Source organism: Mesocricetus auratus, unplaced genomic scaffold (genome assembly GCF_017639785.1).
Source record: "Mesocricetus auratus isolate SY011 unplaced genomic scaffold, BCM_Maur_2.0 Super-Scaffold_100001, whole genome shotgun sequence".
In the NCBI taxonomy this organism is placed as follows: Eukaryota; Metazoa; Chordata; class Mammalia; order Rodentia; family Cricetidae; genus Mesocricetus; species Mesocricetus auratus.
In genome coordinates this window covers 10043233-10066963 of record NW_024429187.1, presented here as the reverse complement: position 1 = coordinate 10066963, position 23731 = coordinate 10043233, and the positions used below count along the sequence as shown (strand labels likewise).

Genomic DNA, 23731 nt, shown 5'->3' with positions numbered 1-23731 from the left:
GCATTTCTGATTATACTTTCCTTGCTAATATTGACTCAGAAAAGTAAAATTGGTGAGAAACTGCTCATTTTCTCCTTTGATCCAGACTTTTTTTTCCTGTTGTTAAGAGGGGAGAACTTCCTGCAATAGTTTGTCTCAACTGAAAGAAGTAGCCCTGGTAAAACTGTAACATTAAAGCGTGAGAGCTTTATAAAGTAGGTTCCTGTTACTTTTCTATAAAGGAATCCATCTATTAACCTGCCACTTGGTTTAAAATGACAGGTGAATACTGCAGGGTTGTTAACACAAGGTCAGCCCTTCATCTGTGAAAGCTAAAATGAATAACGTTTGATTTCCTTAGTGTTGAATAATTTGACTTTTAACTTTATTAGAATTTGGATAAGAATGATCTACAGCAGCAGGCCATTTATCATTCTTTAACGTACAGTGATAAATTACTGGGTGATGTCTTCATGTGCACTGGGGTAACTGGGAGGAAGTTTGATTGTAACTTGGGCACTTAGATTCTTTGGTAGTTTTTGTACAAGTGTATCTTATGTAGGTGGGTGTTTTTGCCTGCATGTCTGTGCACCATGTATAGGCAGTGCCCAAGGAGGCCAGCAGAGGGTGGCAGATCACCTGTAACTGGGGTTAAGGACTGTGTTTAAACATTTATTGATCCCTCTGTAAAGCATTTCCCCTCGAGAGCATTAGGAAAGCATCCAACCCTGCAAGTTTTCTTAGTCTTGGTTATGTCTAACTGAGAATTTTGGTAACAAGAAGCAGTGGTTTATGGGCTTCCTTTTAATCTAATTAAAAAAAAGACATACAAGAGTGGTGATTCAAGAAAGCAAATCGTTTTAAGTATTTCTGTCAGTATCAGCACACACAAAGGTTTAACATTATTTTTTTTTGCCAGTTTTCATGATTAGAGAGACCCACTTCTTAATGCAGAGCAAGGAGTCTAGGCTGAACACGGCCACACTGAACACTGACCTCTAAGAGAAGGCTGTCCTTCTCCTGTGGGCCATGTCACTTGGCAGGCATACACCTAAGATGCCAACACATGATGCTATCAATGTGGAGACGTCAACCCGTCTCAAGAGTACACCGTCTGCATACTGATGGTCTTTTCTACATTAAAAAGCTTGAGGGTCAATGTTATCCTCTAAGGAAGCAGGCTGGGTTCCACCAACTTCATCTTTTCATCTGGTCTGTAGACATATTTAAAATATTCATGCATAGAAGGTCAGATATCTTAGTCATGACATCTAACCAGGTTTTAGCATAATCTACCAGCGTGAATATAAAGACAAATTCTTAGGTAAGGAAAAAAAAACAGTATTAAGTAATGCAAAAATTAACATCATTTCAATACGTGCAATGTATATAAGGTGGTGACACAGATTACTGGTATCCATGCTGCATAGTATATACTAGTGTGTCCTTATTCTCTAATCATGGTTCCTTCGTGTGACACATACAAATACTCATGAAAAGCTCAGTTCAAACTGCCCAGACCAAAGTGTATGGTTGAGTTTACTCAGTGATAATAACTTAATTCACTTCTAATTTAATTTTCAGTACTTGGGCATTTGCTGGAGGACCAATTGACATAATATGGATATAGGACCACAAACTGATGGATTTCATCTTGATTAGACATTCTGAGAATAATGTAAATTCTGACATCTCTCCTGTTTAAATGGTGAATTGTTTTCCTCTAGCCTCATTTTGAATTTGCTTGGATAAACTTTAAAATGCAGCAATATCAGCAAATTCATAGTTTCGATTTACAAATTTGTGAAAGAAATGAATGACTTAGAACAAGGATCATGTAGTATTTCATTGCTCAGGTGGCAAGAAAATGACTTCAGTTTCAAAGCACATGGTTACTGTGGCATTTAGTTATCTGGGGCTAAACTACTGACATGCAAATCTTTGTTATTTTTATCTCCCGACACATATTAGGACATCATGAGTCAGGAAAAGTCTTGATTTAGTTTGTGGAACATCACAGAACTCTCTTACTGTAGCCTTTGGATAATTGAAAAGGCATTTTAATTGTTAATTGCACAAAAATCAAAACAGGAAACTAATAGGAATCAGGATTAGGAAGGAGGGAAGGCTAACAAGCCCCACCTCATGGTTACCACTATGCTTCTTAGAGTTACCCTAGGGGAGGACAGTGGAGGTCCCTGCACCAAGAGCATGCCCCAAGCAGAATAGACAGGACTTCTGCATTATTAATTTCCCGTTGTCCAGGAGTTGTTCACCACACAGATACTTCACTTTTATAAAGAAGTTATTTCAAGCTTTAGACTTTATTTACAATGATAATTTTCATATTTTTATTATTTAGAAAATAATTTATACTTTTCCATCATTTAAACAAAGAATAGGCCTGAGTCTCATGCCTTTTGCACAGCTTTTTACCTTCAAGAAAGTTCTCTGGGAAAGACAGGCATAGGACACAGGGAAACTGCAAATATATACATCTACTAAACAGTCGGCAGGGTATTCAGTTCTTCTTAGAACTACTAGGACCGCAATGGCTAATGTTTGTTCTGGATTAAACCCAAACAGGACAGAAAAGGGTATGGTGAGGGTAAGAAGCAGATACTTTCTCACACAGGAGACCATTCTCTCAATGCCAGATGAGGACAACTAGAGAAAATGCATAACTACTGAGTTCATCTGCTACTGATAACAAAACCAGGTCTTACATAAATAAGAACATTTTTTTTCTTACAGATAAGTAAAACAGTAAAAGTGGCATTTCGACTAAGGAAATAGTATTCAAAAGGCCAACTGGCATTGATCACGATGAAGATATTCAATTAGTATGCTGGGAATGGCATGGATAACATGCAGAAGACGCTTCAGCTTTTACTCCACAGAGAGCAGCTGGTTCCAATCTCTCCTACCATTGATGTGTTATGGCTGTCTATGAAACTATCCTTTCCCTAAGTGGGTAGAAATCCCTCCACTGGGAGACCTGAGTTTATCAAATGGCACCTGTATAGGTTCATATAAATCTGTAGTAAATCTCATGGAACACATTGGCACCACAGGAAGTTAATTCTGAAGTTGGAGGTGGACACAGTATATTGCTGTCACCAAGAAGTTGGACAACATCGTTCATTGTAAACACTCTAGATGTTGTTTGATAGCCTTTGAGATTTCTCAGGGATTCTTTAGGTCACACGCTTGGCGGTTGCCACCCTGTTCAGTTTGTTGCCTTTCGGTTTGAGTAGAATGACAACTTGTTTGCTAAGAGAAAAAAAAATTAATCTGCCTGGATGAATGAGTATAATTCTGGAACAAATAGGTTCAGATTGCTTTGGTCATTAACCCGTTACTTCATGTACCTTAAAACAAGGAAAACTAGGCAGTTTTCTGAGGACCCCCACCCCTCCATTATGTAACCACCCTGGCTCCTACTCAGATTCTATGGCTTTATTCAAACTGCATACATATTCACAATGAATTTACCAATCCACTCACTCAGACCTAGCTTGTTTTACTATTTATATGCATTTAATAGGCATATATCATTTGGAGATGGGGATGAGAACTGAGTAGATGTGAAAGCTATGAGTATAAGTGCTTTATCTATCTTTTTTTTATTGTAGGGGAAGGGTACCTTCACCAAAGAGGGGTTCTTGCTTCTAAGTAGATTTACAGAGACACACAGACACCATGAAGAAAGAAGAAATGATTCGAGACCTGCTAAATGCTGAAGACCTGGTGTTAACTCAGAAATACACTGGGACATATTCTAATTGTTTGGATGAAGCCTTAAGTCCTATTCAATAGAAAAATCTGCTTGAAATATTTGATTTCATCTTTGTCTGTTTTGGAGAAAAAATGCTGTGAATTACTATTAAATCATGCTTTTGAAGGGAAGGGTATACTACCCACGTATGGGAGACAAAGGGGTTTTTATCGTAAACAATCAAGGATGTGAAAGGGCAGAAATCAACACACGGGTCTTGGAGGCTAAGATAACCAGAAATCTGTGAATGCAGAACGTAACTGGGAGCTACAAGCAACAGAGTCCAGCGAGAAATGTCAAAATTGGGTTGGGAAAGGCTTTCATCAGGAAAGGGAAGACCTCCAATCAAGTCAGTTATCCAAAGCTGCTGTCTCTGCAATGCCTTAATTTAACAGCAAAACAACTGTATCAGATCATGACTCAAACTAGAGTAGGTTGATGGCAGGAGGCCCTCAGACTCCACAATGAACCCTCACCCGCTCTCGTGGGCTTGGACATAGCTACAATGTATAAAATGGCGATTAAAATATAACTATAAAATGTTTCCCTTTTCCCCCTTTTTTTCTTAAAAAAAAGTTTACTATCTACATACAGAAACAAAAAAATTCTTTATATTTACATCACGATAACTAGTCATGACATACGTAATAATATCCAATAAAATATTGAAAGTGAGTATCAACTTTTTAAATAGAGGTTTGGCTCACAGCATAAACAAGTGTAGAAAACAAAACAAAGCAACTCAAACGGCTTTCAATGGCTTAGCCACAAACAATACTCAACCCCCCTATAACCTTCACTTCAAAAAGGAGCATGACCACAGACCAGGCTGCAAAGTCATGCTGTGCCATCACACAGTGTATGGAAGACCACAACTGGTAACGTCAGAGCAAACCATCTTCAACAGGTGCCAAGGGTCAGCTTTCCCCAGGCCAACTTCCAAACCATAAACTGACATTTTACCTTCATCTCTTGTTATAAAACCCATGGTGAGTTTCTTGACTTTCTTTTATACTATAACACATCTTGCAGCAAATTGAGAAGACACAGGGCATCATCACTAAAGGTAATCTCCTGGGCCTTTCCCAGCACCCTTTTAGAACTCTCACCTGACGAAGAGCTGATGCCAGCTGCCCTTGGGCATCTACCACTAAAGAACAGCATCCCCTCCCATGGCTATTTGATCATAGGTGAGTGACATGTGTACTCACATACACCCCTTATACATTCACTAGGCAGGTAGACCAGAAAGCCTCAGTCTTGTGAGTGTGAGGCTGGTGGTGGAGCGCCTCCAAGTGGCAAGTAGCAGTGGTACCAATCGTGTGGCCCACACAAAGCCCACCCTCTGGAAAGGAACCTTTCTGGAAGCTAAATGGAGGAGGGCTGCCATTCAAAGACACTCCAGAAAGAACTTCCTTCTGTGTGCTCACATGTCCTTTGTCACCTGCTACAGCTAGTTATTCTATGAACAACTAAAATCACAAACATTTTCCCTACACACACATGTATACAAACATATCTCTCTTCTCTCTCATGCACACGCACACACACACACATACACACACACACACACACACACACACACACACACACACACACACACACACATTGGCAGGATGCATTGGAATTCCAACAATGCTCGATAACGTTCATCCCTCAGCAGGGAAAACAAAAGCTGGTCACTCTCAAGCCTACATTTGTTTCCTTGCTAAGCTGCACATTTCCTAGTGACTTCTTGTCCTTTGTGATTTTATGTCACAGTGACCTCTATATATCTTAATATGATTGTTACTACCTTGTGGAGTCAGGCATCCTGGCTATCAGTGTGCATGTGTTACACGTGACTATAAGTCTTACATGAGCCTATGTGGGAATTTGTACACACACATATACTTCTTCCTTATAAACGATCCGTAGACGCTGGTGCCACAAAGTGAAAGAAAGCTTCTTTGAGCCGGAGTCTTCAGCGCTGTCCCTTACTGTAAAAGTAAACACACAAAATGTGAAGAATTTCCCCAAATGCTTTAGCCATTTGCCCATCTTCTGGTGTTCTACAGTGTTGTGTCTAAGTGTTGTGCTGGCTTGGAAAGTGTCTGGGACAAGTCATTCTGTCTGCAAACACAGCTCACTCTCCCCATGGTCACAGGTCTGGCTGTGGAGCCAGGGTCTCCTCTACTCTTGGCTTCCCCTTGTCTTCCTCTTCCTCTTTGATGGCCTGGATCTGCTCTGAGGAGTGGGGCACAGGAGCCTGGTCCAGGGACTGGTTCTCTATGTCTGCTAAGCACTGTTCCTCTTCAATCACTTTCTTCCACATGGTGTGGTTCTGCAGGAGGTGTTGTGTTATTTGGCAGTAGATTTTCCTCCTTTTGAAAGTTTTCTTCCCTGCAAAACATAAACAATCAAAGTGAACTATTTGTGAGCTACCTAAATGAAGGTTATTCCTTTTCATATTATAATCAAGAGTTAAGTATCAAAGATACAATTATCAGTCTATCTTTCTGTTTATCAATCCACCTACCTCGCTTTACCCATGCTAACAATGCAGTTCTCTAGAACGGGAAAGAGAAGGAACATGACAAGAAACTATTCCTGAGATAAATGTGAACAGTATTTGAACAATATTTCATATTTAGTAATGCTCACATCAGGCTCTGCTTGTATTATTTTGTTAAAAATATTTGGGGCATATGTGTGTATGTGTAGTGTAGGTGTGCCTGTGTCCATGGATGTGGAGGTCAGGGGTTGATGGTGACATCAACTTTCAGAGGACAAAGTGATAACCACTGTCATAGAACCCCAAGACAAGCCTTTCTCTATCACTCTCTACCTTAGTCTTTGAGACAGCATCTCTCACTGAGCCTGGAGCTTGTCAGTCACCATGGTATGTCCCAGCCATGCTAGCTCTCTTGAGATCCATCTATAGACATCTTTGTGCAAAGGATAGTAAGGCGTTATTATAAAAGTAAGTGGATATTTTTTGCTCTATAGACCAGTAAGATCTAATTGTAAAATGTGCAGAAAAAAGAATTCAGTTAAATTATTTTGAATTATTTTTGAACCGCATACAAACATAAAAGTATTTAAATAAATGCCAGGAGATAGTAACACAGGTACAGAGTTATAAAAAATAATCTACATTATTTTTTACTCTAGTCATCATTTGTTGATGAGATGAATTGATCAATCAAACTGATATTAATCAATTGGTAAGCACACTTTGCTTTCTGTGTATTTTAAACAAAGATTGATTGGGCTCAGAGTTTGCTTTCAAAGCACTTGTACTCTGTGCAAGTACACTCAGGAGAGAGAAACTGACTAAATGTGCTGTTTGGGACAGAGATACACTTGTGACAGAGACAGCTATGCTATTTATGATAATTAGTGTTAACAATTAGCTTCACAGAAATTTGAAACACCTGGAAGATGGACGTTTGGACATATCTGCAGGGGTGGGGTGGTGGTTGCAAGCCCCACCCACTGTGAGTGGGGCCATTCCCTGTGTAGGAATCTTGGGATGGATATGAGAAGAGAAAGTGAAGTGAGCACTCGTGTGGGTGCCCTGACTCATTGCTCTCTGATTCCTGAGTACGGATGCTGTGGACTCAACAGATCTTGGCAAGGTGACTTTCTCATAATGAAGAACTATAACCTGGCATTGTAAGACAAAATACACCAATTCTCCCTGAGGGGTTTTTTTCCAGAGTATTTTATGACAGCAATGAGAAAGTAACCAAGACACTGTTGGTCTTAGCTTTGCATGTTAGAGGACTCACCCCCTACTCACACCTGAAAAACCATGATCTCCTTCCTCTTAGAAATCTTCTGATTGGAAATACATTCTCTAATCCTTTGCAACGCCTTCCAACCTGGGACCACCCTTTTGCAAGGTGATCACAGAGGAAGAAGATGGTACTAACATAGCAGTGTGACTGGAAACGCAGTGAGCTCTGTAATCCTAATGTTAAATGACCTTACCAAGGCAGACTTTAAACACAAAGAAGAAGAAAGGGGGGGGTGAAGAGACAGGGAAGGGGAGGGGGAGGTGAAGAGACAGGGAGGGGAGGGGGAGGTGAAGAGGCAGGGAGGGGAGGGGGAGGTGAAGAGGCAGGGAAGGGGAGGGGGAGGTGAAGAGACAGGGAAGGGGAGGGGGAGGGGAGGGGGAGAAAACAGCAGGAAAGGACAGCAGATGAGAGACTCAGAAAACAAGGGACAGACAAGCAAGAACAAAGGAGGGGGGAGGAGGAGGAGGAGGAGGAGGAGGAGGAGGAGGAGGAGGAGGAGGGTGCTGCCCATCCTAGGTCCACAGGCCTGTCTGTCCTCAATCACCCATCTCACAGCAGGAGTGCCGGGACTGCAAATGCTAGGTCGAACCACCACCACCACATCTGACTTCCTTTTGTTTTTCTCTCTCTGTGTGGGTCTTGGGATCAGCCTTGTGCCTCTGCTTTTATTTGCTAGACCATCCCATCCCTAATTTAGCTTTTTAATTGACTCTTTTAAGATCAATAGCTGACCTTGGCTTCTTATGGCTGCCAAAGCAGGGGCTCTGCCCCCAATAACTCCAACAAGACACTTCAATATATGTATCACTGATATTTGACTGCTAACATTGCAAACTGGGCAGGACCTGGAATCACCAGCAAAAGGGAAACCTCTGGGCACCTCAGTGTGGGAATTCCCAGAGCAGGTTGACATGGGAAGAGCCTTCTAAATATGTGAGGGGGTATCATTCTGTGGGCTGGGGTCCCAGGCTGAATGAAAAGAAGGAAGTCAGCAGAGCACTGGCATTCACTGGACTCTACCTCCTGTTGCAGATGCCATGGGGCACACCTCTTTGAGCTCTTCTGTCAGAAGCCAAGCTGTTCTCCATCCTGCATTTGGTGATTCAGTGATGTCATCACCAAACACTATACCCTTTAAAAGGTCCTCGCCACCTCTCTTGGTCTCCCCAGTTCTCTCTTGCCCTCGGTCTCTCTCTGTCTCTCTGAATCTGCCTCTGCTCTCTCTTGTCCCTACTCCAAGATAGCCTTTTACAGCTCCCCCTCCCCCCAAAAAAAATCTCTTGCATGAAGTCTCTTGCATGGAGTCTCTTGCATGGAGTGATCTCCATAGAATTCCTTGGCTCTGATTCACCAAGGTACTCTGCCACATAAACCCTGACATTTCCGCCTGTGACTCAGCAGGATAACCTCAATGCCTGTGCACTCCCCTCCCACCCCTATCCACTGGCAGTCTAAGCCACACGGGGATCCTATCCCTTATCTCCAGTGCATCTGCAACAAATTCACCTCTGGCCCACTGATCACTGGCGTCCCTTCCAACAGCAGCCACTGTTAAATTTTCCCTCTGATCAGCATAAATGCTTGCCTGAATCCAAGGGAGAGACCACTGAGTATCCATTCTCCATCTGGTATTCTTGGATGTGGAGGTACCCCCAACCACAGGCTTTAAGGCTATGATTGGCTCTCTTTGACGACCCAACCTCTGACCAATTCTGTTGGGTAAGCCTTCATTTCTGAGCATTTTCTTTTTCTTTCTTTTTTCTTTTTTTGTTAAAAAGATGTTTAGTACCATTTCCCAAAGGTCAACTCTTTTTTTAATAATAATAATTGTTTTATTTAGGTTAGGAATAATCTTGTTTCACATGTCAATCCCAACTCCCTCTCCCTTTCCTTCTCCCCTACCTTCCCCTGTCCCCCACCCAATCTCCACTCCAATCCCCAGGGAGGGTAAGGCCCTCCACGGTGAATCTCCAGTGACTGTCATTTCATCCAGGGCAGGGCCTAGGCCCTCCCCCAAGAGTCCTGGCTGAGAAAGCTTCCCATATTGTGGCATGAGCACTTAAAGTCTATTTGTATGCCAGGGATAAGTACTACCCATGGCCCCATAGATTACCTAGGCCTCCTCACTGACACCTATATTCAGGGGGTCTGGGTCAGTCCCATGCTTTCCACACAGCCATCAATCTGGAGTCCAAGAGCTCCCCCTTGTTCAGATCAACTGTTTCTGTGGGTTAAACCAGCCGAATCTTAACTCCTTTGCCCATCAGTTTTCTCTTTCTGACACTGAATTCCAGGAGTTTAGTTCAGTGTTTAGCTGTGGGTATCTGCCTCTGCTTTCATCAGTCGCTGGGTGAAGATTCTGTTTCCTAGACTCTCTGGCAGTGGGATTGTATGCTGGCACTCCCCTGATCCATGCCTAAAATCCATATATGAGTGAGCACATACCATGTTTCTCATTTTGTGACTGGGTTACCTCACTCAGTATGGTTTCTTCTAGTTCCATCCATTTGCCTGCAAATTTCAGGATTCCATTGTTTTCTTCCACTGAGTAGTACTCCATGGTGTAAATGTACCACGTTTTCCCTATCCACTCTTCAGTTGAGGGGCATCTAGGTTGCTTCCAGGTTCTGGCTATGCCAATGAAACTTTTTTTTTTACTTTTGGCTTTGTTCTAAAGCTCCGATACCAAGCACCATGTCTCCTCAGTCTGTTAGCTCTGACTCCGTCCAGTGTTGACAATCCAATGAGCAAGCAGCATGTGTCCTCCTCATTCAGTCTCCCTTAGTCCTTGGGTTGCCTTGGACTTCAGGCCTTGGAACATCCCCTCTACCTCACATGGGAGAACTGTGTTATCCACGCCTCCTGGCTTCTCTTTGGGATGCAACCTGGAGAAACTCCAACTTGAGGGCTGCTGAGCTTATCTGCCTTTGTAGTTGAGACCTCAAAACCCCTTGGACAATCAATAAAAATCAAAATGGCTGCCCAGAGGCACAACACCACCCCAGAGTTATTAGGGAACCCTACAGCTAATGCCAGCAATTAGGGAAATGGAAATTCTCTACCTCTCCTTATTTCCCTTTTCTCCACTCCCAAGCCCTGTTCGTTTTTGTCTGGTTTTCCTGACATTGTACATGTCTGGTCTTTTACGCTAAGGCTGACAGACCTGCAAATTCGTTGCAAAGCTGGAGCCGCAGCTAACTGTGAGGAGAGGAGGGTGCATAGGAGCAGCTGGCATGCACAGCTGCTCTCCCCTACATTCTTAAATACCTAGCGCTCCTAAAGATGCACGCCAGTCATTTGCTTGTGAAGTTGATTCTGAATTCTACAGTCCAGTTCTTCTGCTTCTCCCGGACCTCCTGGGCCCTCCACACAAGCACCTATGTGAGAAGGTGCTTCTCTGACTCCTGCACCCTGAAGGGCCTCTAGCCTGCTCCACCCACGGGGACAGCCCACTTTTCTCCTTCTCGGCCCTAACTCTCTCTTGCCTTCCCCTAGGAGCTGCAGTCCCACCTGAGGCAGACTGGGACTCTTTCTTTCCTTCCTTCCTTCTTCCCATTCTGTCTCTCTTTGTGCCTTTCTGGGCCTGCATTTTGTGAATTTCCTCACCTCCCCGGGGCGCTGTGTGCAGTGCCTCTCAGTTCCTAGTTGTTCCTCCTTGTCCCTTAACCCTTCCTCTCCTTGTCCTAGGCCATAAAGTGTCTCTGTGGCTCATGGGGCTAGCTTCTCCTTGTTTGGGGCTCCCACCATGTGGAAAGCTTTCTCAGCTCTGGCCTTTTGCACCCCTGTGGTTCTCTCTACTAAGAACAGGAACTGGCTCCCATTTCCCCTGCCATCTCTAGGCCGCTTGGGACTCCAGTCCTCTGTATTTCCACAGCTTTAGCTCTTTTTTATTTTATACACAAACCTTTTTTTTATTACTTTAATTTTAAATAGCTTGCTTCACATGTCAATCCCAGTTCCCTCTTCCTCCCCTCCTCCCCATCACCATCCCCCCAACCTGCCACCCTATCCCCACTTCCTTCCACATAGGGGATATCCAGATACCAAGGACTTTGAGTCTCTAAAGAAAGAAATCAAAGAGGATACAAGAAAATGGAAAGATCTCCCATGCTCTTGGATTGGTCGGATCAACATAATAAAAATGTCAATTTTGCCAAAAGCAGTCTACAGATTCAATGCAATCCCTATCAAAATTCTGGCACAATTCTTCACAGACCTTGAAAGAACAATAATCAACTTTATATGGAAAAACAAAAGACCCAGGATAGCCAAAACAACCCTATACAATAAAGGAACTTCAAGAGGCATACGGGACTTCAAGCTCAATTACAGAACTATAGTCCTGAAAACAGCTTGGTACTGGCACAAAAATAGACAGGTAGACCAAAGGAACCAAACTGAAGACCCTGATTTTAACCCACACACCTATGAACACTTGATTTTTGACAAAGAAGCTAAAATTATACAATGGAAAAAAGAAAGCATCTTCAACAAATGGTGCTGGCATAACTGGATATTGGCATGCAGAAGACTGCAGATAGATCCATGTCTATCGCCTTGTACAAAACTTAAGTCCAAATGGATCAAAGACCTCAACATAAATCCAACCACACTGAAACTCTTAGAAGAGAAGTGGGAGATACTCTTCAATGAATTGGTACAGGAGACCGCTTCTTGAATATAACACCAGTAGCACAGACACTGAGATCAACAATTAACAAATGGGACCTCCTGAAACTAAGAAACTTCTGTAAGGCAAAGGAAACAATCATCAAGACAAAAAGGCAGCCCACAGAATGGGAAATGATATTCACTAACCCCACATCTGACAGAGGGCTGATTTCCAAAATTTACAAAAAACTCAAGAAGCAAGACTCCAAAACACCAAAGGATCCAATTAAAAAGTGGGCTACAGAACTAAATAGAGAATTCTCAATAGGGGAGTCTAAAATGGCTGTGAGACACTTGAGAAAGTGCTCAACATCCTTAGCCATCAGGGAAATGCAGATCAAAACAACTCTGAATACCATCTTACTCCTGTCAGAATGGCTAAAATCAAAACACCAAAGACAATTTATGCTGGAGAGGATGTGGAGAGAGGGGAACACACCTCCACTGCTGGTGGGAGTGCCAACTTGTACACCTACTTTGGAAATCAGTATGGAGATTCCTCAGGAAAATGGGAATCAATCTACCACAATACTCAGCAATTCCACTCTTAGGCATATATCCAAAAGATGCAAATTCATACAACAAGGACATCTGTTCCACTACCTTCATAGCAGCATTATTTGTAATAGCCAGAACCTGGAAGCAACCTAGATGACCCTCAACTGAAAAGTGGATAGAGAAAATGTCGTACATTTACACAATGGAGTACTACTCAGCAGAAAAAAACAATAGAATCTTGAAATTCGCAGGTAAATGGATGGAACTAGAAGAAACCATCCTGAGTGAGGTAACCCAGTCACAAAAAGAGAAACATGGTATGTACTCACTCATATATGGATTTTAGACATAGATCAGGATAGTGCCAGTCGGCACTTCCACTGACAGAGAGTCTGGGAAACAGGAAAGAACCTAAGAGAGATATGCATGGTACCCCAGAGGAGAGGAATGAGGCAAAATCTCCTGAATAGATTGGGAACACGGAGAGAGGTGAGGGCAGGGGAATGGGAGCTGGGAAGAAGAGAGGGGAAGAAGAGGAAGAGAGAGTAGGTGGGGGGACAGGAAGATTGAGTGGGCAGTAGAATAGGGGTAGAACAGGATGAGAAATACCATAACAGAGGGAGTCATAGGTTAGAAGACAGATCTGGCACCAGTGAGACCTCTAGTGATCTAAAGGGATGACACCAACTGGCACGCTAAGCAATAGTGGAGAGACTACCCTAAATGCCCATTCCTGATAATGAACTTGATGTCTACACTATATGCCAACCTAGAACCTTCATCCAGTGACTGATGGAAGCAGAGGCAAACACCCACAGTTAAACACTGAACTGAACCCATGGAACCCAGTAACAGAGAGAGAGGAGCGATGATCAAATTGGCAAAGAATGGGCTTGCAAAACCTGCAGAGACAGCTGATCTGAACAGGGGAGAGCTCTTAGACCCCAGACCAACAGCTGGGAGGCCAGCATGGGACTGATCCAGACCCCCTGAGTGTGAGAGTCAGTGAGAAGCCCTGGGCAACTTATGGCACCCTGGGCAGTAGATCAGTGTTTATCCCTGGCATACAAATGGACTTTGTGTGTCCATAACACAAAGAGGGATGCTCTCTCAGCCTGGACTCTTAGGGGAGTGCCTGGACCCTACCCTGAGCGAAATGACAGCTTTAGCTCTTAGAACTCTTGGAGCTTGTAGGGATGCACCCACACAATGTTCTTTCTGCTTTGCAAATATCTCTTCCTCCAGGGACTTAGATTTTATTACAACAGCCTGGTCTCAGTTCAGATCCATGGCCAAGAAACTGGTTAAATTTATTTCCAAATTCCCACACACCATGAAAACGGCTACTGCACAGACAAATGATCCACAGACATCTTCCATCTTTAGCTTGCTTTACTCCATGCTTTCTCTACTTTCCACATGTTGTCGCTACAATTTCTCTGTGTTCTGCTCTCAAAATGATCTCTTAAGACTATGCTGCAAACTCTACTTCATGATTGGAAAGCTCATTGGGTATTGTTTAGAATCTACAAAGTGTGCAACAAAATTGGTCTTTAAACTTATAACAATGATGGGGTCCATAGAAGTGGCTCCATTCCATATTGACTTAAGGTCAGAGAGTTCAAGCCTATCCTTGCTCTTTCAAGGCTAAAGGCTTAGGACCTAAAGGTCTAAGGTATGGCTGCTGAAGGATGTTTGGCCTAAGGTGTGGTCACTAGATGTCTTGCCTAGATAACAGAATACTTGATCTAAGTGTGGTTACTGAATGTCTTAATCCTCAAGGTCAGATAAGAAGTAGGTTTAATCCAAGGTGTGGTTGCTAGATGTTTTGAGAATTAAGGAAGTAATTATGTTTGTTTGTTCCTTGTATCATTGGTAAGGAGGTCCTTTTGCCCCCCCCTTTTGGTTGGGGTATATAAGTACTTTGAGCACTAAACTTAGGGCCGATCCCAGTATTCACTGGATGTTCTTCCGACTTTATCTTCTGTTTCTTGTCTGTTTCTTTCCTCAATCTGAACTCCCTTCTCAGGTATAAACTGGAGTAGTCAGCTGTACTGGCACTTAACATGGGCCTGACATAACAAAAGGCTTATAGACAAAAATTTATAGGTGAATGTTTGTGTGTGTGTGTGTATATATGTGTGTGTGTGTGTATATATATGTGTGTGTGTGTGTGTGTGTGTGTGTGTAACTTGTATTCGACTATCATTAAACAAAATAGAGATCTACTAGGAAATCAGATGTTTTAATTAGCAACCATGTAGCTCCCCTCCTTCTAGACTGATGACCTCATCAGAATGTAAGTACCCACATGGCTGGCAATCATCTTTACTAAGGTTAATCAGTGCATACCATGTGGCTTCACCATCTTGAGATAACCACATACCATAAAGCAAAAATTGTAAAAATTATTAGTCTTAATAAGCTCTCTATTTATCATTGTATCTTTTATACTAAGGAAGCAACAATTCCCAAATATTTTGGACTGGTATGGATTTTTTTTTACGATGATAAAAATTTAAGGTTATATTTGCTACAAAATGCTATTATGTGACTAAACTCTGGTTTAGAGGGCTGGAGAGATGGCTCAGAGGTTAAGAGCACTGACTGCTCTTCCAGAGGTTCTGAGTTCAATTCCCAGCAACCACGTGGTGGCTCATAGCCATCTGTAATGAGATCTGCTGTCCTCTTCTGGTTTGCAGACAGACATGGAAGCAGGATGTTGTATTCAAAATAAATAAATCTTTAAAAAAAAAACCTCTGGTTTAGAACATACTGTATATGATGATAAAATTTGAGTGTTATAAAGGTCCATTAAGATTAACAAAAGCAGCCAGGCAGTGGTGGCGCACGCCTTTAATCCCAGCACTCGGGAGGCAGAGGCAGGCTGGACTGATAGCCTCCAAAACAATAGAGAAACCCTGTCTCGAAAAACCAAAAAAAAAAAAAAAAAAGATTAACAAAAGCTGATTTAAGATGTCTAACTGCTTTTGTCTTTGCTAACTATTTAATAACAAGCTCCTAGAAAATTTAGATAAGTAACAACATATGTTTGATAAAGTATACTTGATAAACAATAAGATGTGTAAATTCCTAAGGTCTACTCAGGTCCACAGTCAAGCTCCTTCTTCATCTCTGCTCAATTTAAGCTTTAGCTCTTTGTACATACTAAGCCATACAAAAAGTTGCAGTGTTCTATAATGGTGCACTATAAAAGGGTCAGTAAGGTTGACACTCTCGCTATGGCCTATATCTGTAATTACAAGTTTTATTTTAATAGTAAAGAACTTCAATTCTAAATTTTTTAAAGGCTAAACCTAACAAGAACGGAATTCAAACTCCTAGTCTTATAAAAGCCATTAACTTGTAAAGTGTTAAGGATAATTAAGACATACTATGTAGGAGTGAGCCTACAGTACTGTCCACGCCCCAAACGTGGACAGGCATACCTGGTACAGGTGAGGATATAAGGTCAAGAGAAAGCAAAAACCCTCTCCCTTGGAAGCCAGCCATGTTCCTAGAGCTCCTATCTCCCTGTAAGTAAACTCTATATTCAATAAATATATTAGACCTCCTTTTTCAGATAGCATTATTTCCATCGTCAATACTAGTTAATAGTCACCTTATAAATGATTAGATTTTTTTGGAAGAGCAGTCAGTACTCTTAACCCCTGAGCCATTTCTCCAGCCCCCTTATGTATACGGATGCTTTGTTTTTATCATACCAGAAGAGGGCACCAGATCTTATTACAGATGGTTGTGAGCCACCATGTGGTTAATGGGAATTGAACTCAGGACCTCTGGAAGAGCAGCCAGTGCTCTTAACTGCTGAGTCATTTCTATGTGTCCAGAACTAAACTTGTAGTTATGCTAAGTACTAATGCAATTAATTACAGGAATTGTATGTTTTCAAAGTTAAGCCTAAAGCAAGTTACTAAATTGGGTATAATTAACAGATAAATGTCCCTCAAACTCTGCAGAATCTGCTGGATATAGCATTAAAAATGTTTAATTAAAAAATAGGCTTTTCAAGCTGGGCGTTGGTGGCACATGCCTTTAATCCCAGCACTCAGGAGGCAGAGGCAGGCGGATCTCTGTGAGTTCGAAACCAGCCTAGTCTACAGAGCAAGTTCCAGGACAGCCTCCAAAACAATACAGAGAAACCCTGTTTCAGGGGGGAAAAAAAGGCTTTTCTTTATAGAGGCACATACCAGCTCATGGTAGCACCGCTAATCTTCTCCATAGAAGATGATGGGCACAGAACAACCACTTTCTGGAGCTTGCTTTAAATGTGGCAAAGCTGGCCATGGGGCAAGAAAAATCCTTTACCTTGCCTGCTGCCAGAACCTGTCCCCAAACCATGCATAAGCAGGACACTGAGGAACTGATTGCCCTACTTTGTCTAGAGAAAGAAGGCTAACTGCCCCCCCTTCCCCACATCCCAATTCCTCCTACATGGGAAAGTCTGTTAGTTCTTTTGGGCCTGGCAGCCAAAGTCTGATGCTGCCCTGGGACCTTTGCCTATAATAACCATGTAGGAACCCATGGTGATTGTCCAAGTCGCCGGTAAGTCTGTCATTCTTAATAGACTTGGAAGCTGCTGGATCTATACTTCCTGATGACTTAGGTTAAATTATCCTTCTCAGATCTCTCACGGTTTTGATGACTAGGTTAATGATAGCTTTGCCAGGTTAACAGCAGCAACCAAGGCATTGACTGCATTCTCAATTATATTTATATGTAAAATAGACCACAGGCCTCACATTCCTAGAGCTACTATGCTACTAGGTCTAGACACAAGTTTACCAGATTCTAAAAAGAGATAAACTCACAAAAACGGATGTCAATGCAACTTTTTACTAGTTGTTTATTTAAAGGACCTCACTTTACAGTGACTGCCCTCAGTAACCAACCACCTGCGTCTCAGTGAAGGAATGGATAGGAAAACAAGTTTATATAAGGTCTGAGGATACCAAAGCTTAAGTTGTGAGAATTGGAGAAAATTTTTTCAGGTGTAAGAAGGCATTATACAGTGTGTAAATGCAATTTATAAATGTCTGAGGACATGAAAGACAAAGTTGTGATAAGAAAGTGACTTAGGATGTATAAAATTTTCAAGTTATAGAAGTCTAAAGACTTGATATCCTGAGTTGTGATAAGAAAGTGATTTAAGGTATAAAAAATGAAAACTATTTCAGATTTATTTCCCTCTCTATGCTATCCTTACAGTAAGACTTCAAAAGTTCAGAATTTTCATAATCAACAGAGTTCTGTTAAGCTATTGATATAGCTTTGGTAAGTGTTGACTAATACTATTATCGTCACAAGCTCAAAATTTTAACTCTCCTGTTGTCTTCTAAGTATAAATTTAAAAATGCTTCTCATTGTTCTAAACACATCTGTCTAAACTATGTACATCCAGGCTTCTGGATACAAGAAAGAGTGTTCATGCTTTTAACCACAAATCATTTATTTCCCAAAGTTTCTACTATTATTCAAAGTACTATCTTGCCTACAATGTGGAAAACTCAGCTCTGTTTGTAAAATTAGAAATTTCTTATAAGCTTCGGGGAATTGACTTGGACCCACCTCTCACAGGTCAATATAACTCCAGATAAGCACTGTCTATCAACAGCCTATCCCCCAAATGCCTATTCTGCTTATTCCAGAGGATCTCCTCCTTCCCCTGGTCTTGGAACTCCCCTCCCCTAACTACCAGGACCATGGGCCTAAAGTGTATATCTAACGAAGAAAATTTCTCTCTAAACTCCTTAACTTTATCTTCTGCTCCTACTGTGTGTGTGTGTGTGTGTGTGTGTGTGTGTGTTCCAGCATTCTGCCAAGTTTAGATATTCCCTCAAAATCTGCATCCTAGAAGCTTCAAAGTGGCTAGCCTCAGGTGGTCCCACCGATGGTCCTGCAGAGCCTGGAAAGCAAGTAAAACGGCCTGCTTTTCCAGGACTTGGCCAGCATCCCAGCTTCCTTGGGTCCTCAAAGATATCAACACCCCCCAGGCATTAGGAAGTAGTCTAAAGAGCACGGTAACCCTTCCTGCCTCACCACCACACCTTCCTCTTCCCTCGCCTGCCCCACTATCATCCGTTCCTGTTTCCTCACCTGCCTTAACATCACCCAACCTTTTATAATAAGCAAACAGGAGGAATGTTAGAATCCATTTGCTCACTCAGCCTGCTGTCCTTAGAGACTAGGGTCAACACCCATGTCATCCACAGCTGCTGTATCCTGTAAAAGGCACCAGTCCACTCTCTTGGTCTCTCATATTCTCTCTCTCTCTCTCTCTCTCTCTCTCTCTCTCTCTCTCTCTCTCTCTCTCTCTCTCTCTCTCTCTCTCTCTCTGAGATGGCCTTTCATGCCTCCCCATAAGTCTCTTACATGAGATCTGTTGTGGGGTGTGATCTCCACAGCAAGCCTTGCTCTGATCCACCAACACACTGTGCCACGTAAACCCTAACACCTTTGCCATGCAATATGAAAGCACATTTTATTTTTAAAGGTAAATTAAAATTTATTTTCCCCGCAAAGCCTTCTACTCTAGCTTTGATGTGATGGTGATTAAGCATGAATTTGCTTTTGTAATCAATTTATTTTTATTTATATGAATGCATGTGAGCCTGTTTAAGTGTATGGGCACCAGGTAGCAGGAAAGCAAAAGCCTGCAGAAACAGATGAAGACACCGGATTTCTGGAAACAACTGGAGTTACAAATGTGGTGACTCGCCAAGTGGGTGTTGGGAGCTGAATCCAGGTCCTTTGTAAGAACAGCAAATTGAACTAATCACTAAACCATCTCCTCGGGAGCCTCCCCCTCCCACCCACCCCCCATCCCCGAGTCTACTGCTTCCCCAAATGGATTGAATCAAAACAGGAGGAAACTGCCTACTGTGCACAGTGTGCATATTTGCAGGGAAGGAGATAACAAAATTCCGCTTCCCCCCTTTTTCCTTTTGGGGCAGGCCCCAGGAGAGCAGCTGTTCTCTTAGGTGGCTGTTGAACGTTAGCAATAAAATTATGCTGAACCAAGTGACGTAGGAAAAAGTTGTTCCAAATAAATTTGCGTCGATTAGAATCTGCAGGTGGCCTAAAGCATGCCTGTGTTGGGAGCCAAATTATTCAGCACTGGAACCTTTTGAAAAGAGAACAAAGCGCCTTTCATTGCTTGGATTCTGAGCACAGCTTAGTACTTCATTAGAAACCTCTTAGCTCGCCCCAGGAACCTTTCAGATTTAATTATGAGGTGGGGTAAAGCCCCCTCTGCTCAGAACATCACACTGCAGCATTTTATTCTGTTTCCTGGGAGACCTCCAAGTTTTACAAACTGCAGAACTCACTGGTGGCTATTTAATATCTTTCCCCTAAGATCTGAGATCAGGCTAAATCAAAGCAAACATCTCAGCCAATTTGAATTCTGAAATGAAAATTACAAAGAACTCAAGGGCAACAGAGTTGAAGACAAAGAAACCCGAGTCCCTTCTATGGCTCTACAGCCTTCTGCTTACAGGTGGCTGTCAAGCTTGTTTTCTCCTCTATTAAAAGGAGGAGGTGTCTAACTAAACATCACAACTCTACACTGTGACTGGTGGTTAAATCTGCTAGCATCACTCCACCTTAGTCATTTTGGGGATTGCAAAGGCGCTTCAAAAGCATTTGGAGAGGTGGACCAGTGGATGGAGTGTTTGCTATACATCATGAGAACCCTGGCTTGATCTCTAGCATCCATGCAAAAAAGCTAGAATGTTGGGAAGCATCTGCAATCCCACTGTAATCACAGATTTGGGGCAGGTGGATCCCTGGAGCTCACTGGCTCCCCAGCCTAACCAAATAAACGAACTTCAAGTTCACAGAGAAATTCTGTCTCAAATAATAAGGTGAAATTAACCCAGGATCTCTACATGTACCCGGACCTTCACCTACACACGTTTCTCACACATAAACATACATTCCAAAACACACAAATCTGTGCATGAACAGGTCACACATCTAAAACTACAGCATATAATTACTGCGGCAGAGATGTTTTAAATTTCAGTGTAAGGGCGCTACTTAATCACTGAAAGCCATGTGTAACTGAACCCATAGACTTCTCATGAATGTTTCACTAGAATTGGCTGAAATAGGAGGGCCAAGGCAACATCATATCACTCTGGAGGCCAGCATGCTAGCCCAGCATTTGGAAAGACCATTCCCCATTCAAGCTTAGATAGGAAAGCTGACCCTGCTAAATAATGGTCCTGGCATGACTCCTTCAATTCCCATGCCTGGGTATGTGCCTTAATAATGTATGTGAGTTTAAATGGCAACCCCTACAGACTCTTGGGGACAAAGCATTTTCAGAGGCTCAGCTGACACAGGACTTTCAAGATATTCACTGACAGAACTTTCTCTCCATGAGCAGAGTGTCAGGCTGTTTGACTGTTTGAAGAGGAAAAGAAAGCAAAAGAAAAAACAAAACAAACAAACAAACAAAAAAACCCTAAAAGATGAGTAAGTCTTGGATCTCAAGTCTCAGGTTAAAGCTCTGAATCCTAAAATCAATATTCTTTTTACACGCATCATAGGAAATATATTGACAATAGAATATTAGAGAAAAAAATCAACTTTTCAGTTTCCTCAATTCAATTCAGAAGCTAGAAGCTGGGGAGGGAGCTCAGTGGGTAAGTGCTTGCTGTACAAGTGTGAGGACTTGAGTTCGGATCCTATCATCTACTTACAGCTGACGATGTGCCAGAAAATGTGTATTCTCAATGCTCCTATATATAGACATGATGTAGAGACAGGCTATCCTGGCTTAGGCAGCGATGAAGAGCAAGAGATGCTGTGTTAAACAAAGTGGAAGGTAAGGAATAACATGGAACATTTTCAGCTGACTTCCGCATTTATGCCTGCAGATACACACACGATAATAAAAGAGACAATGAACAAGAAAGGCTAACAAGTCAGACAGGACACGCAAGAATCTGGTCCAAAGCCAGTGTTCCAAGATTCTCTCAAGTAAATCCAGTTGACAATGAGTTCTTTAATTTTGCCAGCGTGTGTTGAAAATCAGGTTATATCTCCCTGTCTATATTATCTATCTGTATCAACTATATCATCTATATCCACATCGACATACACACACACACACACACAGAGAGAGAGAGAGAGAGACAGAGACAGAGACAGAGACAGAGACAGAGAGACAGAGAGAATGGACCAAATCGGCATGGTAGAAAACCTCCTTACTCTATGATAGACAGTAACCAACTCTTGCATTTTCCTGACTGACCAAAATAGAGAAAAAAAATGGCAAGGGCATCTGCCTGTGGTGATGTTTTATTTTTATTCATGGACTTTGAAAATACTAAGGTTTCTCTTTGTCTTTTCAAGTGTATAGAAAACATGCTGTGTTCACATGGTCACAAGACATACTTGTATATTTCATTTCAGAGGTTGTGGGTTTTACTAATTGTATTATTAGACACTGTGTTTTGTTATAAGAGGTACAGAGGAGTGTATCTAAAGGTGTAAGGTGTGACAGAGTCCTGTTTTTATAGTCACTTGAGTCAGTTGGATTATTGGCTGCATGTGTAATGCACCCAGATCCAATTACCAGATGTGGCAACACACTGGTGAATTTTCATTGTTTACTTGTTGTAACTCAGAGTCACCCGAGAAGGAAGTTTGGCTGAGGAACTGTAGCTCAGGTTGGCCTGTGGGCATGTCTGTGAGGGATGGTTTTGACTGTTAAGCAAAGTGGGAAGACACACCCCGAATGTGTGTGGCACTGTTTCCTGGGCTAGCCCTGAACTGCAGGAGAGAGAGAGAGGGAAGCTAGCTGAGCGTAAACAGTATAGAGAGGAAGCAGGGATCCATGTGCTTCTTTGTGCTCTTGGCAGTGAGTGTCATATGACCTACTTCAAGTGACTGCTGCTATGACTTGCCCTCAACAATGGACTGGGACCTGGCATTGTGAACCAAATAAATGCTCTTCCCCTAAATGCTAAATGGGTTCTTCTTCTTTTGTTTTGTTCAAGACAGGGTTTCTCTGTATTGTTTTGGAGGCTGTCCTGGAACTTGCTCTGTAGACCAGGCTGGCTTTGAACTCACAGAGATCCGCCTGCCTCTGCCTCCCGAGTGCCAGGATTAAAGGCGTGTGCCACCACCATGTGCCAGGCTGACAAAAGTCCTCTTATCTCTTCTCATTTCCCAACTCAGTCATGAAACAAAATGCCTGCAATTGGTGCATCTGGTAACTGAGATTCTAAATCATTCAGAAATAGTGAAGCTACTTATCAGCTCTATCTCACAGTGAAAACATCTTTGTGTGATATCTGATTGCCATACATTCACTCTCCCACTGTCTCTGTTATGATACAGGTAGCTATTTAGTGCCCAACCTAGCAAATTGAGCTTGGGTATGTAGTTTATGAGAAGCACAAAATCCTCTAAATCCAAGGCAGAACCCACCCCTGGAAAATCTCACCAGGGCTGAATTTTATGACTTACTGGGAGCTGTGTTATTTTCACAGGTTTCTTCCTCATTCAGTGTTTCAGCATCTTCCTCCTCTTCTTCTGGGTCATCAGTGTCCCCTGAATCATCGCTGTCATCCACCCATTTTCCTGGCATGAGACCCGCAGAGTCATAGGAGTGGCATAGAGGACCCACAATGTGTGAGATAAAGGATTCTTGAAGGTTGGCCAGCTGCGGGGCAGAGCGGTCCATGAAGGGGCTGATGGGCAAACCAAGGCTGGCTTCTTCATCACCCTAGAAATGGGGATTCACAAAGATAAATGACAGAGGAGCATAAATAAACATAAGACAAGCCAACATTCAACTGGCATTTAATGTGTGGATACTCCATAACAGAGTCATATAAATCCCTTGAAGTCATTGCTCAGAGTCATTGCCGATGACTAATATGTCCACAGAAGGACTTTGCTCCTGGTATTTTGTAACTGTGCAGTCTTGCATTTTTGGTTCACTTTTTAAAAAGGGCATGTAATGAGATTACTGATATGTACCGCT

At 42.3% G+C, this 23731-nt stretch overlaps 1 protein-coding gene across 2 annotated transcripts in view; it reads right to left on the bottom strand.

Moving 5' to 3' along the window:
- Positions 1-820: 820 nt before the first annotated feature.
- Pde3a (phosphodiesterase 3A) overlaps positions 821-23731 on the bottom strand; it is a 272622-nt gene continuing 249711 nt past the window's right edge. For both annotated transcript variants that reach the window (XM_005072911.4, XM_021228875.2), the window contains 2 exons: positions 23212-23470; positions 821-6139 (listed from right to left, as the gene is read on the bottom strand). In XM_005072911.4, the coding sequence (XP_005072968.1) occupies positions 5898-6139; positions 23212-23470 (501 nt within the window). In that variant the 3' untranslated portion in view covers positions 821-5897. The remainder of the gene's footprint in view (positions 6140-23211; positions 23471-23731) is intronic.